The sequence below is a fragment of the Sminthopsis crassicaudata genome, chromosome 4 (assembly GCF_048593235.1).
Source record: "Sminthopsis crassicaudata isolate SCR6 chromosome 4, ASM4859323v1, whole genome shotgun sequence".
NCBI lineage: Eukaryota > Metazoa > Chordata > Mammalia > Dasyuromorphia > Dasyuridae > Sminthopsis > Sminthopsis crassicaudata.
The window spans coordinates 472,679,635-472,703,407 of record NC_133620.1 but is presented as its reverse complement, the minus strand read 5'-3'; the positions used below and the strand labels follow the sequence as shown (position 1 = coordinate 472,703,407).

Here is a 23,773-nt window from a genome sequence, read left to right as displayed (position 1 = left end):
TTCTGTCCTTTATCAACTTTGCCTGTTTAATGAATGTGAAATGAAACTTCAGTTGTTTTCTTTTGTACTTTGCTCGTTAGCGTTTCATGTGATTGTTGAGCGTTTCTTATGAAAATGATTTATAAATGTACATTGATAAGCTCTATTAGGGAGGAGTTCTCAGAGCTCTTTCTACCATGGAGCATATCTTGCGTTGTTTTCTGATTGTTTTGTTTCCCGTATGTGATTCCTTCATTGGTCTAATGTCTATGTCCCGGATCTACAGCTTGTCTGATTCTTGGCTTGTTTTTGTGTTGTTGGTTTTGTTTTGTTTTGTTTTTTCTCAGTTTCCCTACTTTTGTGGAGTATATGGGCAAAAGCCCGTGGTTTTTAGCATCAACTCCTCCAGAAGAGCAATATGTTTTTACTTTGAAATTATTGGTTTTCTTATATTGATAAAAACAAAAAGAACTGCAGCAGATGTTTGTTGTGAGATTACCCACAAATTATGTTTTGTCTGAATTTTGTTTGTATTATGTGTGCATTTTCACATTCAGCAACTAAAACCACATGTATTTTTGGCACGTGTTATAAGTGAAGGTTATAAGTGAAGTTTAATATTATCAAAAATCCCTTCTCAAAACCACCATTTGTTGATGAAAATGGGGGTCTGTTCTCAACAAATGTAGTTGGAAACAAGTTCAAAAGAGGCTAAGGCATTTCAGGGTCTTCTGGAGCCCTCAATCAAAGAATGTGCCTTTACTGATTGAGCTTCAAGAAAGGGTTCTTTCCCCAATTTTTAATTTTTTTCTCCTTATCTTTCTTACTTATTGCTTTTATTTTCCAACCTATCACCTCTCCCTCCACTATCCACAATCATCCCTTCTTATATGGAAGGAAAAAGAGACAGATGGACAGATTGGGAGTGTCAGCAAGAACTAGTCATTACAACAAGCGAGTCCAGCAGTATATGTTGTGCTCTTTGATTGCTTGGTCCTTTAAGTAGCAAAGCTGTAACCCGAGGGGTGCACCTGGAGCTTTTCCTCAGGGTGTCAAAGTTCAGGGATGCTGAAAGCACTTGGCCACATTGGGCCAGTAGAGATGGCTGCACTTAGCAAAGATGGTGAGAAAAGGAGGCTGCTTCCTGGTCCTCCTGTGGAGTGGCCCCCATTCTCGTCTCTGCTAAGTCCTGGAGCAGTCTTGGGCTGCGAGCTAGGTCCCTTGAGTCTGGTTGCCTTCAGCTTTTCTGCAGCCTCTGTTCAGGCCCTTGCCCCACCGGGTCTCCATCCCTCTTGTTCGGTTGTATCAGCAGCCATGGGGGCTGAGCCGTGAGCCCACCTTGGGCAAAGCCGGGACCCTTCAATCCCGCTTCTTACCCTTCGGGGCGGCGAAGGGCTCCGTGGCCACTGGGCCAAGTCTGGCCGACGTTTGTTCGATGTTCCGGTCAGCCCGGGCCTTGCCCCGGCCCGTTGTTTTGGGTGAGGGAGGCGGCGCCGCGCCCCATCGGCTCCCGGTGGCGGCCGGCGCCTCGAAGTCACTGTGGTGTTCTCGGGCCTGTGGTACGCGGTTTTGTTCACCTTCCTTGTTTGTTTCTAGGGAATGTTACCGCTAGTGCGTCTGTGTCTCAGATGGCCAGTGGCGTCAGCTTAGTGTCCTTCAACACGCGCCCCGATGGGATGCACCAGCGCTCCTACTCCGTCTCCAGCGCCGACCAGTGGAGTGAAGCCACAGTCATTGCCAACTCGGGCATCAGCAGCGGTAAGAGAGGACTCTTTCCTTACAGAACCCGCCCGGCCTGCGCCCTCAGGGGGTCGGACCATTTGAGGTTCCCTTCCGGCGCTCCCCGCTCTCGGGTCCCGAATCGGACCCTCGCCTGGAGGACCTCGATCAGACTCCTGCCAAGACTCCAAACCTAGCCGGACTCCCGGAGGCCTCGTGGTTCGGCGGGAAGAGTCACGGGACCTCGGTTCAAATCCCGATCCGGGTGGTGATCTGGAACCCATCTCTTGTCCTCTCCGTCTCTAAAATGAGGGGGTTCTACATAAAGAGGCCCCTGTCCACCCTAATTCTGGGATCTTCCTTCTTTGCGTTCAAGAAAATGTTCTCCGTGCGCTTCATCCCGTGTCCGCTTTCCGCTGGCGTGGTGCACTCCCAAGATGTCCGAGAGGCCTTCCTCTTTCTGGATCCTTGGTACCGCTGAGCTTCCAGTCCCCTCCCACCTCCCCCAGCCCAGGAGAACCCCATGGATCCTTCACGGGAAATAGCGATGCACATGTAAAGTGTCTGACATTCCTGTGACTCCATGAATAATGCAACATGGAGGGAATCCTGGGTTGCCGAGACGCGCTTTGCCCGTGGCATTCTCGCCGTAGCCGCTCACCGGTATTTAAAGGAATTCCCACTGTTGTAGATAATCTATCAGATAGGGTTTTAGAGTAATTTTAGCATAATTTGTACTAATTAAAAGACTTCAGCATCCCGTCTTCCCTGTAGACCTACCAGCTGCTACAGAAGCCCATTTGCTTTGGGTAAACATCCTCCTTATTTCTATTTACTCCAGACCTGGCTGACAGGATGGTGCCCAGAGAAAGCCTTGAAGGAAAATATTTCAGAACCCAGGGAGAGGAAGACACAGAATCTGCAAGAGGCGTTCTAAAGGGTGCTATAGAAAGAGGCAAGGAAAGGGCTCCTGCCTCGGGAAGGGGAACTGGAAAACCACTCTGGTGTCCCATTCCGGGCGGGCGCCATCGCCTTCCCCGCACCGATATTTCTTCCTTCTCCTCAGAGAAAAGCCCATTTAGTATACGGCAAGTGGTTGTCGTTCCCTCCCCAAAGAGACCCTGGAAAGCTTTCTGCCTTTCACCTCGAGTCTCCGGGTCTTGAGCACAGTGCGAGAGAGGAAATGAATAAATTCCGGTTATTACCTCCCCTGATATTTTGTAGGCGGGGCGAGGCATTCCACATTCTTCCCAGGTCCCTGGAAGCATCAGCTATTTTCCCTGGATCCATCCATTTCCTTTCAGGGCTTCGTCTTGAATTTAAATCTGTCCATGCATTTGGTTAGAAGGGTTCCCCTCATTATCTGCAATGGAATCGTCAGCAGGCAAGTGAATTTAAGGAAGGATGGCGTGTCGTGGTGCTGGTGTTGGTTGTGCTGGTACCTCCTTGTGCCGATACCTTCTCAGTGACGCGTAGATGAGAATAACCTGGCCGGACGCCATGTGTGGGATAGAAATGCCGGCCGTTCTTTCTTGGGAGAAATGTGTTGTTCGGTTCTAGCCGCGGGTCCAGAATGAAAAGGTTCTGCTCTGCCAGAAGCGAGTTAGGGGGCAGGGCCCTGGGTTTGGAAGCCAGAAGCCTCAGCTCATCTTCTTGGCTCTCGGGCTCACTCCTGTGACTCTGTGACCTTGGGCAGGAGGTGATGCTCTGCTTGATCTTGTAACTGGAAGGTCTGCGATGTTTGACTGGGAGCTTTATGTCATGTCTAACCACGGTCTCCCTTGGACACATGTGACCTTGAGTGAGAACCCTCTCCAGACTTGAGTTCCCTCCTTTATCAATGCGTACCTTGGGTCAGATGGCCTTTGGGGGTCCCTTCCAGCACCAAACACCATGGCCCTGCGATAATACCTGCCGCCTCAGTGTCTCACGGATTTTTTTTTTTTGTTTTTGGGGAGAGATTATTCTTGCCTTTATAACAAAATTAAAATATAAATTAAATTAAACTAAAGCAGCCTTTTAAACAAACCATCTTGGAATAAACCTTATTACTCGATCTAAAACTCCATGATTAAAAAAAAAAAAAAAAAACGAAACCTTCTAAGTAAATATCCTTTTGTTAGAGATGATTTCCTCTGCAGCGTTTGCTTACACATATTTAAATTAGCTATTACACCAAGGCCAATTAAGTAGATTGAGTGTTCTCTAACCCTTTGCATCTTTCCTCTGTGCAACAAAAGTCAGTCAACTCACAGGTATTTAAAGCAAGTACTCTTAGGGGAAGGAGCTGGTAATGGAGTGGGCACTTGGGGCCCACACTTTCCTTCTCGAGAAGGAAGATTCGATAGGAAGCTTACCGTCAGCAGAGACACAGATAAATTTCCAAGCGCATCGTGTGGGAAGAATAGCCTGGCAAATTTGTAGGCCAGTTGGGCAGTCAGGAGAAGCCACGGTTTAAAGAAAGACTGGCGTGTGTCAGGCTGGGGAGCCAGAGGATGCCATGGAAATTTAGCTTTGACATGGAAGGGATCTAGATTCAAATTGTGATGTGGCCACTTAGTAGCTACGTGACCTCAGAGAAGCCATTTAGTCTCTGGACCTGCAGATCCTCACCGGTCAGTAAAGGGGATTGGGCTGAATTGGGCCCGACATCCCTTTCGTCTCTAGCCTAGCTTCCCTATAAGCTTATGAATCTACAAATAACAGCAGCAAAAGCAGAGAAAAAAGCATTTGGAACAAAATGGGCCAAAGCCCAGGGGTCCCCCACGAAAAGGAAACTCGGGTTTCCCAAATGGAAAAAGGCATCAGGGTGACGTGATGCAAGCTGAACTGGGGTGTCCGGGGAGATGGAGTCTTTACAATGGGCTGTGGTCTGGTGAAATGAGAATTCATTAGCTTCCTTTTATTTTTATTTTTCTAGTTCTTTATTTTTTATTATTAGTTGGTTTATTAGAACCAGTATTAAACATCTGGGCAAACCACGGAGCTTACTTTATTAGTTTTCTTTAAATAATGTAAGTCCAGTCACCAAGTATATATTAAGCTCCTGCCATATGCCAAGCATTGTGCCAAGTGCTGGGAATATAAACAAAGGCACAAACCAACCTCAACCCTTAAGGACCTCCCGGTCTATTGGAAAACCCCTTCCATCACATTTGCCAGAGGGTCGCTCTCCATCTTTAATGCTTTCCCTCACCCACATGTCGTCACCGGCAGACTCAGAAGGGTGTAGCCCTGTACTTCTGACTTGTGTGCTGCTAAAATGATGGGAAAAAGCACAATGATTGTGTGCGGTAATTTTTTTTTTTAATTTTGAGGGTACCATTAGCACAGACTTAGAGGAGGCGGGCACCCAATGACCCCTCTTTTTCATTTCAGCTTTTTGGCCCTGCCCATGAACAATTCTGAATTTGCTAGTCATAAAAAGCCACCTCTGTAGGCAGCAGGGATGGGGAGAAGAGAAACGGCCTCGGGATTCTGATTCCAGGAGCCTGGAGAACGTGCCGGCTGACTGTCGCCGACTTTGATCACAGAAAAAACACATGTCACGTTGGGCTCCCATTATTCTCGGCACCCTTTTCCCACACTAAATTAATACTTTGAGTGGCTCCAGAGAACTTTCCAAAGTCTTCCTCTCTGGCTCGCCAGGTATCCTGGGGCTCCTGTCTTTTTCAGCAGCCATGAGAGGCTCCTAATTAGATAAATTACTTTGTCGTGGGCCAAGCCACCAAACAGGAGGCGCCGCTCAATTAAGGGAGGAAAAAATAGAAAAATCCATTCTGCGCAATGGAATGCCCCACTGGTTTATGACTATTAGTGTTGGAAGGTTTTACATTTGAGTACCTGAGGTTGGAAATTAAATGTCTAATATCATTTGGCCTCGGGAACGTGAGGCCCCCGCGCCTGCCCCGAGAGGGAGATCTCGACAGCTCCCCTCCGCCTTTCAGGTGGCTGCCGGCTGGAGAGCGCGCAGAATCGGGGCGAGATCACACTTTTGCCGTGTGCCGCTTGCTGCCCAGCCTAATTTTTTTAAATGTGGAAACATATTCGTCTCTCGGCTTCCGCGTCAAAGAAGGCCGTTCCAGTGGCCCATGAAAAATTAATTTTTTTACATTTTTTCTTACTCTCGTAAGTGTTTGACAGAAGTAATTTTACCAGCAAGAGAGAATAAAAACGGGTGGCAGTAAATCCCTGTCCAGGAAGCCCTTGTGTAGATTCTTTATGGACCCAGAATTGATCTACATGTCAGATCCTGATGTAGTTTAAACTGTTTATCACCCTAATGGCAGAAGGGAGACTGTGGACATCAACTTATAATCCCGAGTGAAAGAAATTGGTGTTTGCAGTCAATGAAGGGGCAGCTTAGCTTTATTGATGGATTTAGAACAATTACCTCGACAGCGGCGATTGGTGGAAGGTTTTCTGGAATCTTACCGCAAGCGCGCTTGTTGGTTTTCCCTGATTAATCATTTCCTCTGTAGGTAATTTTCTCTAAAAGTGTTATCTATGAGTTTGCGCCGTGGTGAGGAGGGAGGGCCCCCGAAACCTCACAGCAGTCATTTGTAGCATCCTTCCTTGTCATCCTCTGCTTCAAGGAGAAATCCATTGTGTGTGTGTGTGTGTGTGTGTGTGTGTGTGTGTGTGTGTGTGTGCCCCCCATCTAAGCTTAGAAGACTTGACCCGCCGTCCCCCGCGCCCCAGCCACACCGGTGATATTGGGGTTGCTCTTGGTGCAGCTGGGTCTTGGACGTCACCACCCGCCCCCGAGCCCCTCCATCTCTTCTTGAGCTTCTGCCTCCTAACGTGACGTGGTTCCTGACCCAGCTTTCCCAGGGCCTCTCCAGGACGATTTGTCTCTTCCCTGTGCTGCTCCACCTTCCTAATCAATATGGCAGCGGCTCCAAACGGGCTTGGGGACGTCTGTTCAACTTCTGCTCAGCCCGCCTCCCATCGGACGGGCTTCCATCAGGGCACTGGAAGGCGGCTGCTTTGCCATTGATGTGGAGAAACCCCATCTACTCATCTTTCCACTCCTGGGCTATGGAAGCTTAGGGCCAAGCCCATTCTCCCTGAGCATTTCTTAAGCTCCTGCTAACATCCACAGCGTCCTGGCCTAGAGGAGGCTTGGGACCCCAACCTGAAGTGTCCCTGCTTATTTGGGTTGCCTTCTTTAAAGCGCTTTTTATTGTAGAGGGAAACATGGTTGGTGATGTGGAGTTTGGGTCACCAGCTGGTGACTCTGGATCACTGGGGTCTCTTGGACTTGGCTCCATGGGTGTCTATCCCTCGTAGTATCTATCCAGAGCCCCCAGGAAATCACAATTCTTAAATTCATGGACTTATTTTTCCTGACATAAGAGATTAGCACACTTCTTACTCTTTAGAGGTTTTAATTCGGTCAAAACATAAGTAGGGTTAGCCAGAAAAGGAGCTGATTCTTACAGGTCAGGTTATCCTGAGCAATTTCCAGGAGCCCTTTGGTCCCTTTTCTCTACTATTTCCTTTACTTGGACATTACCTTTTTCATCCTCAAGCTGGACTCGCTACCGGAGCCCCTTCAGCAGCTCCCCTTTGAGTATCTTTCAAGCTTGACATCTTTTGCAGATGATGGAGCTAATCAAAGGAATGGTTCTCGTTTGTCTTTCTGGTAGGGCTGGTTCTTCCCTTTTTAATTGTAACAAAAATGAAATAAAGAATGCTAAAGGAGCTTCCCAAAGAGAGGAGAAGGGAGTAAGTGCAGCTGACGCCTTAGCTCACCCCCAGTTCTGTCTCCTCTCCCTGAGCACGTACATGAGAGATGGCCAAATGGCGCAACCGTTATCAAGGAGGAAAAGTGAAGTTGTGTTGGAAGGCAAGAGGCAATCACGGGGCAATCCTGTCTCGTTTGCTCATCTCAAGCAAGCCGTGAAACTCCGAGACTTCATTTCCTCATGAGCAAAGTGACTTGGATGGTAAACTGGTAGATAAAATAAATTCAGGAAAAATAGCAAACGCCTTAAATAAGAGAATCAGAATTCAGAAAGATTTGACCGAGCTGTTAGGGATGAAGCCAACAAGGTAAAATTAAGCAGGGATGAGGAGAAAGGCCCAGTTCTGCACCTCCATGGGACAGAGCAGCAGGAGGAACAGAAGCAGGTTTAGCCAGTCAGTGAGAAGCGGAGCGAGGTGGTTCAGATCGTCTACAAAGCCCAAAGAGCCAGGAATGCGCCGTGGCCAACTCGGAGGCAAAGTGAAGGCAGCGGTGCTCGTGTACATGGGAGGGTAAGGCAGCAGGGTCACTCGGGCCAGCTCGGTCACTGGGTAACTGCATAGCCTGGGGAGTCGCCTTCCCTCTCAAAACCTTTCTTCCTTCCCTGTAAAATAAAGGAGGTGGTACTAAGTGACCTCTCGGGTCCCTTCTCATTGCAGAAGACTGATCCTAATTAACGGTTCCATCATATTCACTGATGGCCAAATGGCATTTGGAGTTTTCTATCCAGGGCCAGTTGAAAAGAGACCTTGATGAAGTATCAGAAGGATGGCCAAAGAGGTGAAGGGTCGTCAGAAGGAAACGAATGAGAGCTGCTTAGCCTGGAGGAGAGGAGACCCAGGGGCTGGGCAGGAGAGTTGTCCCCCGGAGGACGGGACCCCCTTGTTATTCTGTATTCCTCAGAAGCAGAACCAGCCCGGGGGAATTCTGTGTCCTCGGATGGGGTAGCCACAATGCCCACTGTGAGAGGAAATGTTAATGGCCACCCTAGACACCCTCCTGTAATCAGCTCTCAGGCTCCTTGCAGCCCAGCAGTCCCCACTGTTGAGCATCACAACATCATGGCGGATGGGATGGACCACAACATCACCAGTGTAAGGAGTCTGCCTTCCTGGGCCCTGGGCAAGTGTCAGGCTTCTAAACCCGGCTTTCTTCTTCGGTATTCTGATGGTTATCTTTCAGTGCAGGGGGTGTCCTTTGGAGTTTATTTTATGCATTTACAACCATTATCTGAGCCTAGAATTGTTGGCAACTGCCAGAGGGATCCAGAGACACCCCCCTGGGGGTGGGGGGGATCCAGGGTCACTGAGGAGTTGAGGCTGTGCCATGTTGGAGGGCAGAGCTGCCCCTGAGGCCGCTTCCCCCACATAGGAGCCTTAAGCACAGTTTAACAAATTTGCCCGATTATCCTAGTGAGGATTCTCGCCCTGGGGAGAAGGTTGGATGAGCTGGTCTCTAAGATCCCAATCCTTTCCATTTCTAAGATTCTACGCCTTTTTTCCTGACCCTCAGTCACTCTTGAGAATTCCCTCTTTGTCGCCTGGTTCCTACTAGCAACAGCTTCTCTGCAAACTTCCTCCCCAGGCAAGTTCCTTTAGAAATGGTTTTCTTAAAAAAGCCAATATCCCTTGCAGAGAATAGAACATTTTCATTTAAATTGGTTTCCTTAGCGAGGCCCATCAGCCACGTTTTGGATTAGCCAGCTGAAATTTTTTCTTTGCTATCAGTCCCCACTTCCCCATAGACCTAGGATTTCTTGGAGGTCACCACCGCTGCCTGGGTGGGCATGTGCCAGCTTTGTGTAAATTAACAGGTGTGTGAGTGTGTGTGTGAGAGAGAGAGACAGACAGACAGACAGACAGAGACGGAGAGAGAGACAGAGACAGAGAGAGACAAAGAGAGAGAGACAGAGAGAGAGAGAGAGAGAGACAGAGACAGAGAGAGAGAGAGAGACAGAGAGAGAGACACAGAGAGAGAGAGAGAGAGAGAGAGAGAGAGAGAGAGAGACAGAGACAGAGACAGAGACAGAGAGAGACAGAGAGAGACAGAGACAGAGAGAGAGAGACAGAGACAGAGAGAGAGAGACAGAGACAGAGAGAGAGAGAGAGAAAGAGAGAGAGAGAGACAGAGAGAGAGACAGAAAAAGAGACAGAGAGAGAGACAGAGAGAGACAGAGAGAGAGAGAGAGACTTGGACACATGGGCTTTCTCCCCATACCGCTGCCGAGACTAGCCATTATTAATACACAAGTCCATTGTTCCCAAGATGTTCAGCATGCTACGGTCATCTCTTGCCCAAGAAGGCTCTTTGGACTCATGCATTCAGGAGTCACCACGGCTTGGAGTTAGCCTCCATATTTGGTTTCCTTCTCTTCTTCTTGCACCCTTTCATTGAGGGCCGGATGAGAAATGATTTTTACCAACCATTGGAGGCTGGCAGGTGGACGAGCACCTCCAATATGGCAGGCACTTTGCCAAGAACAACTCTGAGTCATCAGAAGCAGGTGATGTGTACTATACCTTGAGACATCAACACAATCCCTGATAATTTGTCATTGCATGTCGGTAGCATGTTGGTGGTTCAGTGTAAAGGGGTTGCTGCTGAGAGGAGACTGAGTGAAATCCCATTACCTGCTCATGAGAGTTTGGAAAAGATGTCCCTTTGGACCTCCATTTCCTCATCTGTAAATCAGCATGTCAATCAGCAAACAATTATTAACTACCTCCTGTGTACCAGACCATGGGTGAGGCCTTCAGATCAGAGAGATGCTTGCCAACCGACTGATTACCCAGATATACTGATAGGAATTGACCTTGCCTCTTAAAAACCTGTGAACTCAGCTTTTCATCCTTGGTTTTGTATCTTGAATTTGTGTGGATCCTTTAGTTTGTGTCTGAATGCTGCTGTCTTCAAACTAGTACTTTCTCCAATTTATCATCTCTGTATTTATGGAAGTTATATATATATAATATAGTTATTATATCATCACATTAAAGCCCTGACAAAGATACAGCTCTCAAGAGCTACACGTAGCATCTTCCCTTGTAGGGATGGAAATATTTTAACCTTTAAAAAACATAATTTCCCCCTTTTTTGCCTTCTTAATACTTCTCTTGTATTTGAAGTCTTATATTTGAAGATCAAATTTTCTATTTAAGTCTGGTCTTTTCCTCAAAAATGATTGAAAATCCCCCATTTCACTGAATGTCCATCTTTTCCCCTGAAAGATAATGGTTAGTTTTTCTGGGTAGTGGATTTTGGGCTGCAATCCAAGCTCCTTTGACTTCTGGAATATCCTCTTCCAGGCCTTTCGATCATTAAAGTGAAAGCTGCTATGTCTTGAGCAATCCTATACCTAATTATTTATAGAAAGTCTTTCCTATTAGACTGTGTGCTTTTTGAGAGTAGGGCCTTTCTTTGTATCCCAACACTTGGTATAGAGTATGGCACACAAGGCATGTTGACTTGACAAAATTTCAGTCTAAGAAGTAACTTCTCTAGATTTACTAATCCTACCTTGAAGCAAGAACTAACAAATCCTCCCTAACCCTAAATCAATTTGTTAACTGCATCAGCTCTTGTAAAATACGGTAGGAAATATCAACTTTACTGCCTTCAGGGGCATTTCTTTTCAACTATCCCAGAATGGCTTCTTATTATTGAGGCCATTGTTGTATTACTTGTCTAAAATTGTTAGTCCTAGAGAAAAAAATCTATTACCCATGATTTTCAAAAGGTTTTTTTGGTTTATTTTTTGAGGGGAGTGAAGATGATACAAGAATCTCCCTCAGTATGGCTGCCCTCAGGTTCGCCTTGCCCCACCCTTTTTTTTCTCCTTAAATATTTTTTTAAATCTCACCAAAAAGGGAAACTACAGAAATGGGAATAGGGGAAGGAATGAGTTACAAGAATCCATGGCAGATCTGAGAATTGATTGGTTAAAATAGAATACTAAAACAGATAATTGAGAAGAATTTGAAAGGGATCAAGAGCTATTCAGAATCTTCCCCTCTGTTCCATGAGAATATGAGTCTCTTGGAGTTCAGGGACTGATTTGCTTTGTCATTGTGCTCCCTGAGTTTGGGAGACAGTAAGTGCTCAAAAAATACTTTGTTGATTAGGTTGATGTGACTGTTTAGCTAATTCTCTTTTCTTACTTTGTTTTTCCTCTTTTCCCTTCTTTTGTAGGGATTGAGTTATTTGGGCATTCTCTTTCCAGGAAGAAATTCCATTCTCTCCTTGGTTATTTCTGTGCTCTATTATCTGACTTCCAAGATTAGAAGAGGAGATATTAATATTCATTACATAAAGATGATAAAAATTTAATATCTTATAAGAAAACAGATGGTTATTTAAATGGCTTTTAAAATACTGTTTTATATAAAGATGCATATTTAATATATTTGATTATTGATGCAGCTTTAATTGATCTTAAAGAATCCTGGTTTTGAGATTGGATAATTAGAATTCTTTTGAAAGAAACTCGCTTATAATTCCCAGTAGTTCACTAGTGATTGTATACTTGTTTCATGGAAGCCATTATAATTCTATTTTAAAAATATTATTTCCTTTTTTTTTGTCAACTGAAGGACATTTAATTCCATTTCCAAATACATCTTAAGCTTATTACTGCTCTGCCATAGAGGACTTAAGAGTAAGAATACCATCCTTAGAGTGAAGAGAAAACTGGATTTAGATCTTCTTCCCTCCTTTCTCCTGATTAGCTGTCAAGCAGAGATGAGCCCAGTCTAGTGAAATGTTGTAAAGAATCAAATAATAGATCAGGTATGATGTATAATATACATGCAAACTATATTATTTTTGGTATTACTATCATTTTAATTCATTCTAATATCACCTGCTTTTTAGATAGTTTTATAATTCAAATCATTTGGTATTTTGTTGTTCAGTCATTTTTTAGTGATGTCAAACTCTTCGTTGACCCCATTAGGGGTTTTCTTGGCACAGAAGTAGAAGGTGCATTTCCTTCTCCATTACTGTTGACAGATGAGGAAATTGGCAAATGGATGGGGTCAGTGACTCACCTGGAACCACAAAGTCATTCTCGAAGAGGGCCCCAACATCTGGGAAATGAAGCCATGCCGCGCAACTGAGTTAGATTTAAAGGAGGACGGGCTGTGCAAAGTCACCTGCCTCACTTTCTCCTCCGGATCCACCTGGGTCCAAGGACAAGAAATAGATCAGGACCTTTGGGATGCACTGGGCACCTTGGCCTTTTTAATTAAGGTCTTTAACAGGAGTTGGTTTGACTGAGGCAACACCCATTTAATGATTCAGGCTAGTAAAATTTGAGGCAAAGAATTACCTAACCAAAAAATAAAAAACCTGGGAGGGAAAGGCCAAAACTGAAACAATTGCTATGTACATTCACCCTGAGTCTATCAGGGTCCTGCAATAAATATCTGAGACCGGATTTGAACTCATGAAGATGAGCCTTCCTGACTATGCACTATGGCACCACCTGGTGACCCTTTGGTGATATAGCAGACAGACAAGCTGCCTTTTAGTTTAAAGACCTAGTTGCAGGCCAATGGAGTTCCAGACTCATGGAGTCTGACCCAGGTGAGTTACCTTCTCTCTAAGACTGTGTCTTGTAGCCAACCTGTACCGGCAGAGGGAGGGGGCTCACTTGGGATTACCCCTTGTCACTGCGTGTCCAGTCCAAGAAAAACTGAGGTGGGACTAACTGTGTGAGATCTGTTGACCGATGATGATAAGAGAGAGGAGTGGGGAAGACACCAGCGTGGGGAACTGGCCTCCGTGGTCCTGGGAAAAGTCAGAAGAGAAGAGGATGGAGGGAGAAAAAGCTGCGCTCCGGACAGCTGGCTCAGATGTCTAACGGTCCTTGGTGCTGAGGGACCGTGGCTCAGGGATGTGTGGAGCTGGCCATCACCCACAGAGAAACTGTCGTCCCATCTTTTCTACACAATCACATGAGCTACTTGTTGTATCAAACACTGAGTTCCCTTTTAGGATCCTCTTGATAAAAGGAAATGAGACTCATTCCTGCCAAAGTCATGCTGCATCTTTGTGATTTTCCTTTTCTGCATTTCTTTGAATAATTCCTTTAAGGACAAATTCTAGAAGTTGGTCAAGGACTCCTAGTCCAGCTTCCTGGATCACAGTTTTAAACTTTTTCTTCTCATCCTTTTTTTATTATTATTATTTTTAAAATTGAGTCATTTGGCCTCTTTTGGTCTTAAAAAAAAGTGTCACAGACATAAGATTAATGTTTAGGGCCCTCCACATCCTCCCACTGCCCCAGTCTGCTGTAGGCCTATAATTGGGGTCTGGACCACCCCCATCTTTTCACCCTGCCTTCTTTCATTCATTTGGCTACTAACAGACTCAGCTTGTCAAAGTTGGCTATCAGGAACTCTGGAGGGAGAGGGGCCATTTCCCGAGAGGTGGGACTTCCCACAGGAGAAGTTCCCCCTTTGTGTGTGTCTCTGCCTTCAAAACACTGGCCAGGCCCATTTCTAATGCTCCACGTCAGCTTCCCTCTCCCCCTACCGGTGCGCCGCAGCTGTATTGAAATCTGAGGGGCATGTCAAGGCTCCATCAATCAGAAAGTGGTGGCAGCCTCCAGCAGCCGGGCTCGGGCCGGCCAGGCCCGCCAGATGAGATTCGCAAGGCTGCGACGCCGTGCGCCGGCCACCCATCTTGGGAGTGTTATTGCTGCAAGCCCACCCCCCGCAGATTCAAGGTTTGGGTTATTACCCAACCCAGCGCCAGCCCTCTGGTCTTCTGATTTCCTCCGTGGAGATGCTCCCGGGGCAGACGGAGAATGTCCGGGCTTCTGGCAGGAGCGTTTCTGCTTAGAGAATACCCACGTCCAGGAGACCCAGAATCCTCCTATTTAAATAAAAATCTGTGGGCACATCAGCAGCCAGGTTTCTGGCCTCTTGCCCCTCTCCGGGCCCACTTCTCTGATCTTACCTGTAAAGTACTTAAGGACCTCAAAGGTCCCTCTTCTAGCTCTTTGAAGTCTCATGTTCAAATCCCGTCTCGGAGGGTCACTAATGTGCCTCTGGCCAAATCACTTCCCTAGTTTCCCCATCTGTAAAAATATGGGTTTGACCCAGCTGGCCTTTGAGTTCTTTCTTCTTCTTTGATTCCACACCACTTTTCCTAAATGCAATCAGGAAATTTGATAAGGCAATGAAAAGGAAGGAAAAGAAAAAAATAATACAGAGACTTACTGGTGCATATAGTAAGCACCTACTGTTTATTGAATTGATGAGTTAAATTGAAATTCAATGTGTATAGAAATGATTCAAATCATCTGAGGGAAATAAAGAGGGTCTGAGTAGCAGAAATGGAAAAAATAGAAAATCTCATAACTACATAAAATATCATTAAATACTAAGATAAAATCTCATTTTTTTTTAATTCAGAAACTAAAGATTACTGGAAAAGAAAACTGATTTGGCTTTATCTGGCCATGAATGAAAAGGGAACAATTACATTCCCTTTACTGTATGAGAGAAAATGGGTTGTGTGTGTGGCTTTGGGGAGGCCATAAAAATGATTTCTGGATAGTCAAAAGGAGGGGAATTGAATAAAGGCGCGAGTGGTGGGGGGTCAAGGCAGGAACGTGGACAATATTGCCAAGACAGCGATGGGAAGGACGGGACAGAGGAGTTTGGGAGGAAGGCGCAGCCAAGTTCAGGGCCAAGGATAATGTGGAACTGTAAGTCAACCTTCCAGGCAAATAGAAAATCTGGGCTGAAAGACAGTATATGGGAGACCAAGGGACAAATTGAAAATGTACTTATCACCTAAAGAATATTTTTAAGTCCTGAGGGGAAAAAAAAGAATTTTAGACACAAAACAACTGTCTTTTTGTTATTGTTTGACACACAGTAAGTATTTAATAAATGCTTGTGTGTTTTTTAATTCCTAAGTAGGTCGATGGAAATATTGTCAGTGGTAAGCTCAGTAATAACAAATATTTAAATGGAATGGCATTTAAGCCCTGCAGTTTAACTGTTGTAATTAATAATAATTCATGTGACAGACTCTACAAGGGTCACCCAAGCCCTGGCCGTAGGCAAGAATTGTCCCTCCAGTTATCCCCATTTTCCTGATGAGGCATCTGTGTGTCAGTGACCTACAGGAAGTTTCCAACTTGGAAATAGAGGAGCTGGGAAGGGAAGGCTGCTGCCCCTCACCAGCATAGGAGTCCTTGTCAGAGGCTCGGCCTGGGTCTGCAGGGGGCCAATGGGCTGTTGTAGGAAGCTGTCAGGACTCAAAGCCCCCAAGGTGAGACCTTCCTCTCCTGTTTGACCATGGTCCAACATCCTGGCAAATCATTGAATTTCCCATGACTCAGTTTCTTTGGTAGAGATGGCCTCCCCAGCCTGGAATTTCTCCTAGCTTTACTTGCAGTGGGAGTAAACAGCATTGTAGAAAGGAGTTTCTACACAAGGAGATTCCCTCTGGGCTCATTCCTGCTCTCACAGGTCCAGACCCAATACCTGTGCAGTTACCTTATGCACAGACTTATTTGTAATGCTAAGGCCTATGAGAACTTCCTAACTTTCATGGTTGCATTACTGACTTTGACACTTCGCATTGCCTCTATGACCTGAGCCAAGTCTGCTCTGTAAAATGAGAGGATTGGACAAGAGAGTCTCTCAAGATCCAGCTCCACACCTGTGATCCCATGGAGTACTGATAGCGAGGAAGATTGTAGGATGAGCCAGACTGATTTTTATTAGCCCTTAGGTCTGACTGACTAGGTTACTCTATTGTTCTAAAATGTCTGTGGTTCCTCCATGTCTAAAGAAAAAAAAACTCCTTAGCTCGTCATTCCAGGCCTTCATCCTCATGAATTATTTTTTGTGGTCTCTCTGGTCTTTTAAACATCTCAGATTTAATGCTTTTTCTGGTCAAGGAAATTGGGTCTGAGAGGCCCAGAAAGAGTCAAGTCCTATTAATCTCTGATTTGGCTTGAGGAGGAGAAATCAGGATGTCTCACTGTTCAACTGGAAGTAGCTTTTGTGTGGCTGAATCTCTCAGCCTTCAACAGTCACTTAAAAGATAATAAATTCTTCCATTTTTTCTATTTATGATACTTTGAGTCACAAGTAAATGCAAAGCAATAACTGTTGTTCTTGCTACCGTTGGATTTCACCAGTTTCCAGAGTCCCGTGCCCATGAAAAGGTTAATCCGTTAGCATTTTTATCTATTTTCATCTTTCCCTGGTAAATTTTCCATTTAGAATAAATGGCGCCATAACACGGCTCACCTGCTGCCTGTTGGGAGCCTGAGGATGGGATGTAACATTTGCTCTTGAGGAAGAGCGGGTGAGAGGTTAATTCCAGTCTTAAAATCTCCATCAGATGTATACGGGAGTCATTAGTCATTAGCAGCATGTTAGCTAAATTCATAAACAGCAGGAGAGACAGATAGCCTCTTGGCAATAATTGTTCAAAATGCCAGCTTCTCCTGGCTTATTTCACAGGCTGCGTCCCCATTTGGAGTCATTGGGGTGGGTTTTGTGGTTGCCGATTTCTCACTTCCTATTTCCTCAAAGCTGCTTCCCGGTCGTGTCGTCCGAGACTCGATGCCCGCTTTGATCTGCCGCTCCCCGGGTGCCCGTCCCCAGACTGGCAGCTGCCGAGGAGCCATCCTGGAACGCCCGGGCTGTGTGCTTGGGCCTGCCCGTGCCCTTTTGTTGGTGGATGTGCGCAGAACATCTGGCTAACCATGCTTGATGGATATCTGTTCTTTCAAGTTTAATCAAGGTCCTGCTTCAATTAATAAGGGGAGATTAGTTGACTTGTTAGCTGGGCATAGTTGTAGGCTAGCTGCCGTCGCTCATACCAAGATCACAGAGCCCTCGGTGCAAGGTCACAGCGGCTCCATTACCTACGGAATCCAACACTTCAAAGCGTCCTCACGATGGGGACAGTGGCAGGAGGGGGGAGGGAGGGACAGAGGGAGGCCAGCCGGAGCGCCGTCTCCCTCGACGGGAGCCGATGAAGCTGGCCATTGTTTTGGCCCAGGTGTGGAAGGCTGGAAGGGAACGTTTCCTAGGATCTGAAGAGCCCCCTTTCAAGTAGCCAGACCTTCTGTTTGATGCAATGGATACCCCCACTTAAGTCGTTGCGCCACCCACAAGCAGAACCAAGGGCCGAAGCAGGGGCAGCTGGGCAGTCTTGTTATGTCCGATCAATGGTGTGTGTGAGAGCATAGGACGGGGACCGGAACTTTTCTGGTATCAGAATTCAAACAGACTAATTACTTATAGATCATAATCAAATCTATTACTTTTGTGGGGAGAAATGCTTCGTCAGGAACGGTTAGATCTTTGACATCTGGCCCAGAATATAAACCACAGAAGGTGCTTATTAACAAATGCTTATAGCTTGATTAATTCATCACATAGCATTGTTTTCTATCAAGGAATACAATCCCTTCCCCTCATCCCTTTAAAAAAAACTATAACCTGTGATTTCATCAGTGTAAAGAATTCCCGATATGGAAGCTGCCTGTTCTGTCCCTGGTCAGTGATGCAGCTCCATCTTAGGACCATTGATGCAGAACTGGGAGGATCCAGAAGGGGCAGTCAGTCAGTAAGCATCTGTGAAGCACTTGCAATGTGTTCGGGGCTCTGGGTTCAAGGAAAGGCAAGAGCAGACCCTGCCCACGTGGAGCTCCGTTATTATGGACATGAGACTCTGGTCCTCAGCCCAAGACTTTTTTTACTCCACTCTGTTGCTTCTCCTTCCGTCCTCCTGGTAACCAGGTGTTGGAAAGGGCACCTCCTTTAAGAGTTGGAACTCCTCATTTATTTCAACAAATATTTATTAAGGGGCTATTCCGCATCAGACACCGTGCTAGGTGCTGGGCAATCAGAGAGGAGGAAAAACATGGGAGCTCTTGTCCAGTCACCAGTGAGCCGGGATGTTATGTATCCAGGTACTGCAGCTTGTATGTAACCTAAAGGCTTAGTGGCACCTTGAGAGATGATTTGACTTTGACCAAGGTCACAGTAAGATAGGAAGATCAGGTCTTTAAAAAAAGAAAAGAAAGGGAAAGGAAAAGCCTTAATGTGATAATAAATGTTCCATTCCCATAATTACCCACTTCTGCAAAGAAGCAAGACGGTTATGTCTTCTCCCTCTTTGGGGCCCAGCTTGGTATTCAGAATTAGGAAGATTTGTATTTGTTTTGTTTCTAATCTTTCAATTTCCACGGAATGCTTATTAATTGAACAAGCATTTAGCAAACCTAGTCTTGAAGAGTTTGCAATGGTCTAACACAGTGATGAAGGGAGAGAGCAGTGGACAAATCCTCTGTGCCTCAGTTTCTTCATCTGTAAAATGAAGACGTTGGATTCAGTTTTGATTAAAAGTACTTTCCAGCTCTAAATCTGTGTTCAGACAAAGAATGAAAAATTGGGGTGGGGGGAGGGAATTGACTGTGATGTCAGACAGTCAATAGTTGATTCCTGCCTTGCAATTTCCAGAGGACCTGTCTGTCATAACATCAAGTAGTTGGCACAAAGGTCAAAATGCACAAAAATGGTCAAAATGCACAAAAATTTAAAAGAGAGGCTAACAGATTCTTGGCTCTGAAACATGGGGACGGGCTCTACATAAAGACATTGATCATTGTTTCTTAAAACCTATTGTTTTTAATATAACAATAATATAAGGATTACATAGGATAATAATATAAGGAATAATAAAATAATAATCTAGGGAACATTTGATTTCCTGGTCAAGTGAAAGGATATGGTAGTCACCACCATATGCAAACCCTTTCAGAGAAAGATAATAGAAAGCTCTGAGTAACATTGCTTCATGTGATAACCAAAAGCTGTGCACGAGAGAAAAAGCCTGCAAGAAAGATGGAATCAAGACCCAGCTAAGTCAGAAAACCCTGAGGTCATTGAAAGATGAAATGTGCATGAGAATTATCAACACATGAAACAGAACCAGCTTTCCTGTGATTTCTTTCCTGAGGTCTGCATGCTGGGCAATCGTGAAGCCGCCATCTTGGGAGTCCTGCACCTCAGTGACCAGAGAGCCACGGGAGCATGTAGAAATGGCACTTACATTGAAGTGAGGAGAGAAGATTGGCCAAATCTGACCAAATCCTTGCAGAAAAACCCTGTGCTCTGAAGCATTCACAATAGGGTAGTCTTTGAGAAGGGCTAAGAGTCCAATCTGTTACAATATAGAATAGACTATAAATGGGAAATAATGCCAGGAAGAAAGAGTGGATCCAATTAGGTGAAGTTAGAGAATTTCCATTTTATCCTAGAGGCAAGAGGGAGCCGGAGAGGGGCATGAACTAGCTTGTGAGTTAAGAAGATTGTTTGGTAACTCTGCAAGATGAATTCTGAAAGCACGGGAGACCAGAAAATAACTATGGATGCTGGTACAATAATATATCTAAAGAGGATTGTGCCTGACTTAGGGTATTAGTGGTGAAAATAGAGATGAAGAGGTGGGTATAAGAGATATAATAATAATAATAATAATTATTATTATTATTATTATTAAATGAAATGGTGATAAGACGAGAAAAAATAGTAATAAAATTTTAACCTGATGGTCTGCTTAGAAAATCTTAGGGAAGCCATAAAAAGTGTTAAAATAACAACCTCAGTAATAGAGCAGGATACCAAGTAAATCGCTCCCCCCCCAAAAAAAAAAGGAGTCAATATTTCTACATAGCAAAGACATAATCCAGAAGGGAATAAAAGAGAGAAAGAACTGCAAAACGAGTAAAGTATCTTGGAATCAATGTACTAAAGCTCACCGGTACCTGTACAGACAATCCTCACCACAACCCAGATAGCCACAGCAACAGCCACAGAGGTGCCAAAAAGAGCCCTTCCCCATCCCTAGCCCGGGTCACCTTGTGACTTTTGTAGGCATCCCCCAGGGAGAAGACTCCTTCCTTCTCTTCAGTACTGTGTACATGCATCCATCCCTGCCTTCTTTCCATTTTGGGTAGGACGGTGTGGGTCTGAAATGGGTTAGGATCTTTTATCATTTTACCCTCCCTTTTTATCATCTTTCCTTGCCAACGCCGTTCTCCCAAATGCCCCCATTTCTGTTAAGGTCTACGATCTCAGCTCATCCTCAACTCCCCACTCTCACGAGGGAAAGTCACACAAGCAGGGCAGTTCTAGTTCTATTCTATTGGATTTCATATGCCTTAAAAATAATCATGGAGACTTCTTACTGCATGTGGGGCCCTCTTTATCCACTCTTTGTATGTTAAAATATTTGTAGCTTGAGTTCCCATAAAAGAAGCATATTTTTTAATTGGTAAATAGAAAGAAACTGAAGAGATTTGCCCACAATCTTTCTGCAGCAGAAGCAGAATTAGGATGTGGTCTCTTGCCCCTTATTCTAGGATTCTTTCATCTTCAGCTCCCTGGGTCTCACTGCGTCAGACTTTCCTGCATATGGCTGGAAGACGACATAGAGTAGATCGATTTAACAGCAAGTTCTTTTGCGTCCTGGTTCATTAGTGTTTAAACTTTGCCGCTTGAAATGGCTCCTTCTCATGTAAAACCTGGTGTGGGAAAAGAGTTTGAAAAATGGGAAAAAATCACTTTGATTATGCCAGGGAGTTTGCAAATTAAAGAGGTCCTGGGTAGAGTGAGAGACCCTTTTTGCAAAGTGAGTAATCCTTCCCTAATTTATATGTGTGTGTATGTATGTGTTTTGCAAATCTTTTGCTTCAGTATAATGTATCCCCAGACACGCTATTTTTAAAAGGGCTTGTTGGGCAACTCTAAAGAAACAAATCATTTTAAGTTCTGTCGGCACTCTGATATGAAGAAGGGGTTTGCGGGGACCACGTCCTGTAGGTGCCCCCCCTTTTTTTCCCCCCGGAGTCGGCAGCTGTTCACAAATGCTACTTCGGTACCTAAAAAGGCCTTATTTTCTCTGCCTCTGCAGATAAGAAACCTTATTGTATCCCAGCTTGTATGGGATCCTTGTTGTATTTTAAGGCCGACTCCAGGTGTCTTTTGCAAGAGACAGGCAAAGACTTCTCAAAAGGTAAACTTCATAAAGCAAGGAAATGGGCAAGGCAAAGAGAACAAGTTGGGTTTTTCTTTTTTTAATTGAATTCTGCATTAGAAGATGACAAGGTGATTGGGAGCCTAGTCAGACACCCGGGCTTCTGCAAAGGACGTCTTTGTGATTGGCTGTCGGTTCAGGGCCGGTGTGCTGGCCGGTTCTGGGGGGAAGAACATCCCCAGGCCTCCTCTCTCAGGCTGACACACCCATATGGTGCTCCTGGGAGTTTTGCTTAATTCCCTCGGTTAATTTGCACCTCTTAGAGCTCATCCAGCCCAGCGTCAACCCAATTGGGACCAAGGCTTGGATTTTCTATGGGAATAGAAGAAGGATAAAATAAATGTCTCCCTTTCAGTTTTAACAAGAACCTCCCCAGCTTTGTTCCCCACCTGTGCCCTACAAAGAAGTATTCTCTCCATCCCTTCCTCCCCACAAAACGGCTAATCGGGGACCGCTTGGTATCCCAGGCTTTACATTATATGGGTGCGTTGTAACCAGTCTCCTCGTCTACATAGATCCTCCAGCAATCTTTCACAGTCCTTCCTACTGGGTGGGAGGAGAAGGGAAGGAAGGGAATTCACTCATTTCCTTCAAGTCAGGATGATATTTCCAGTGTTAAAGGCTCCTCAGAGGCTGCTTATGAATGCAGCCTCCTCATCTTACAGGCCCGTAGTAAGGGCTGTAAGGGACAGCTCCAGCATCCGAGCTCAGCTCTCAGGTCACCAGATCGCCACGATTTGCCGCGCCTTGCTGCTATCTCATTTTACAGAGGAGCGAGCTAAGGCTCAGAGACAGGAGTCCATTTGCCCAAGATCTTACAGCCAATCTGTTGTTAAGATTTGAACTCAGGCCTTCTTGAAACCAAGGGCAGCCCCTTGTCATTTCTCATTCTGGCTTGTCCCTAGGCTAGAGACCTGTGGCTACGTGATATCCTTCTCTCCTTCCTGCCTACGTTTATGGATGTGAAACAGTTAGGAAGAAAACAGAACCAAAATACAGAACTACAGCCCTGAAAGGAAAAATACATAGAAATGATTTTTAAATTGCAGATTTTTAAAGTGCCAACCCTGAATGATTGGGGTCTTTAAAAGGAGGCAGGAAGGAGACACACACATTCTGCTCTTACTTACATCAGGGACTGGGGTAAATAAGGTGGAGGATCCAGTAGGTAGGGGACTCACTGGCCCAGTCCTGCCTCTCCCTTCCAACCCTTTCCATCATGTTCTGTGGCTCCACCTCCTTGATAACTCTCCATCGTCCTCCAGTCTGTCCCTCTCTGACCTCCCAGGGACAGATCATCTCCAAAGATCTTCCCTTCCAAGGATGGCCACACCAGGCCTCTCTCTGTGACCATGACTGGTCACCAAAGGAAAATGCCAAGAATGTTGGCCCCTGTGACGTCTTTAGAGATGGGCGTTGCGTGAGAGTGCCTGCCCATCACCAAGGACCCAGAATGGGGCCAAGGCTTTGAATGGTGGCTCCAGGCTCTCCTTTGCTTGAGGATGTTGTGCTATCCTTGGCTGAAAGCAATGGACTGTGTTCTTCCAAGTCACAAATCTGCCTAGGCTTTGATTGGTCCAAGAGACTTCTTAAAATTTAAAATCAGATATTTATTTGCTTTTGTTCTGGGAATTTCATTTTCTGCAAAAATTGACTCTGGCAATGGCAGTGAGCCTGCAGCTCATTTGGATTTTTCTGCACTATCTGGAGGTGCCATTCTGTTGGAGGGATCCATTCAAACTACTTGGGGGGGGGGGGTCGGGAGAAGAGATAATTGCTCTCTGAGAGAAATATGGTCTCTTCTTTTTGGAAGTCTTGAGGACTCCCACTCTCATCCCTAGCGTGTGTCTCCTACATACTCACTCCCTAGTTGGATCACTGGCAAAACTCAGGGAGTTGGGCTCCATGAACACAAATAGTTGTGAAACGAAAGAGAAAGGGGGAGAATCATTGTGTCCGCCTTATCCGGTTTGTCCGTAGTCAAATCTGGATATGTGGCTCGACGAGCCCAAGGGCCTTAAATTGGCTTCTTTGTATGTCCGGCAAATTAGGCATCAGGGAGGGTGATCACCAGGCACGGCAGGTGCTAGACTTGGAATCGTGTGAGCCTGGATCCAAATCTCACCTTGTATACTTCCTACTGCTGTGATCCTTGGCATAGTATTAGCTCCCGAGCCTCAGTTTCTCCTTTCTTGCCTTCTTGTCTTCCTGACACATGCTGACTCTGTGATCCTTTGCCCCTACAAG

The 23,773-nt window shown here is 45.5% G+C and overlaps 1 protein-coding gene across 1 annotated transcript in view; it reads left to right on the top strand.

The window, feature by feature from the left end:
• AGAP1 (ArfGAP with GTPase domain, ankyrin repeat and PH domain 1) overlaps positions 1-23,773 on the top strand; it is a 622,443-nt gene that overhangs the window by 470,953 nt on the left and 127,717 nt on the right. The window contains 1 exon segment of the mRNA XM_074264417.1: positions 1,576-1,737. Coding sequence (XP_074120518.1) covers positions 1,576-1,737 — 162 coding nt within the window.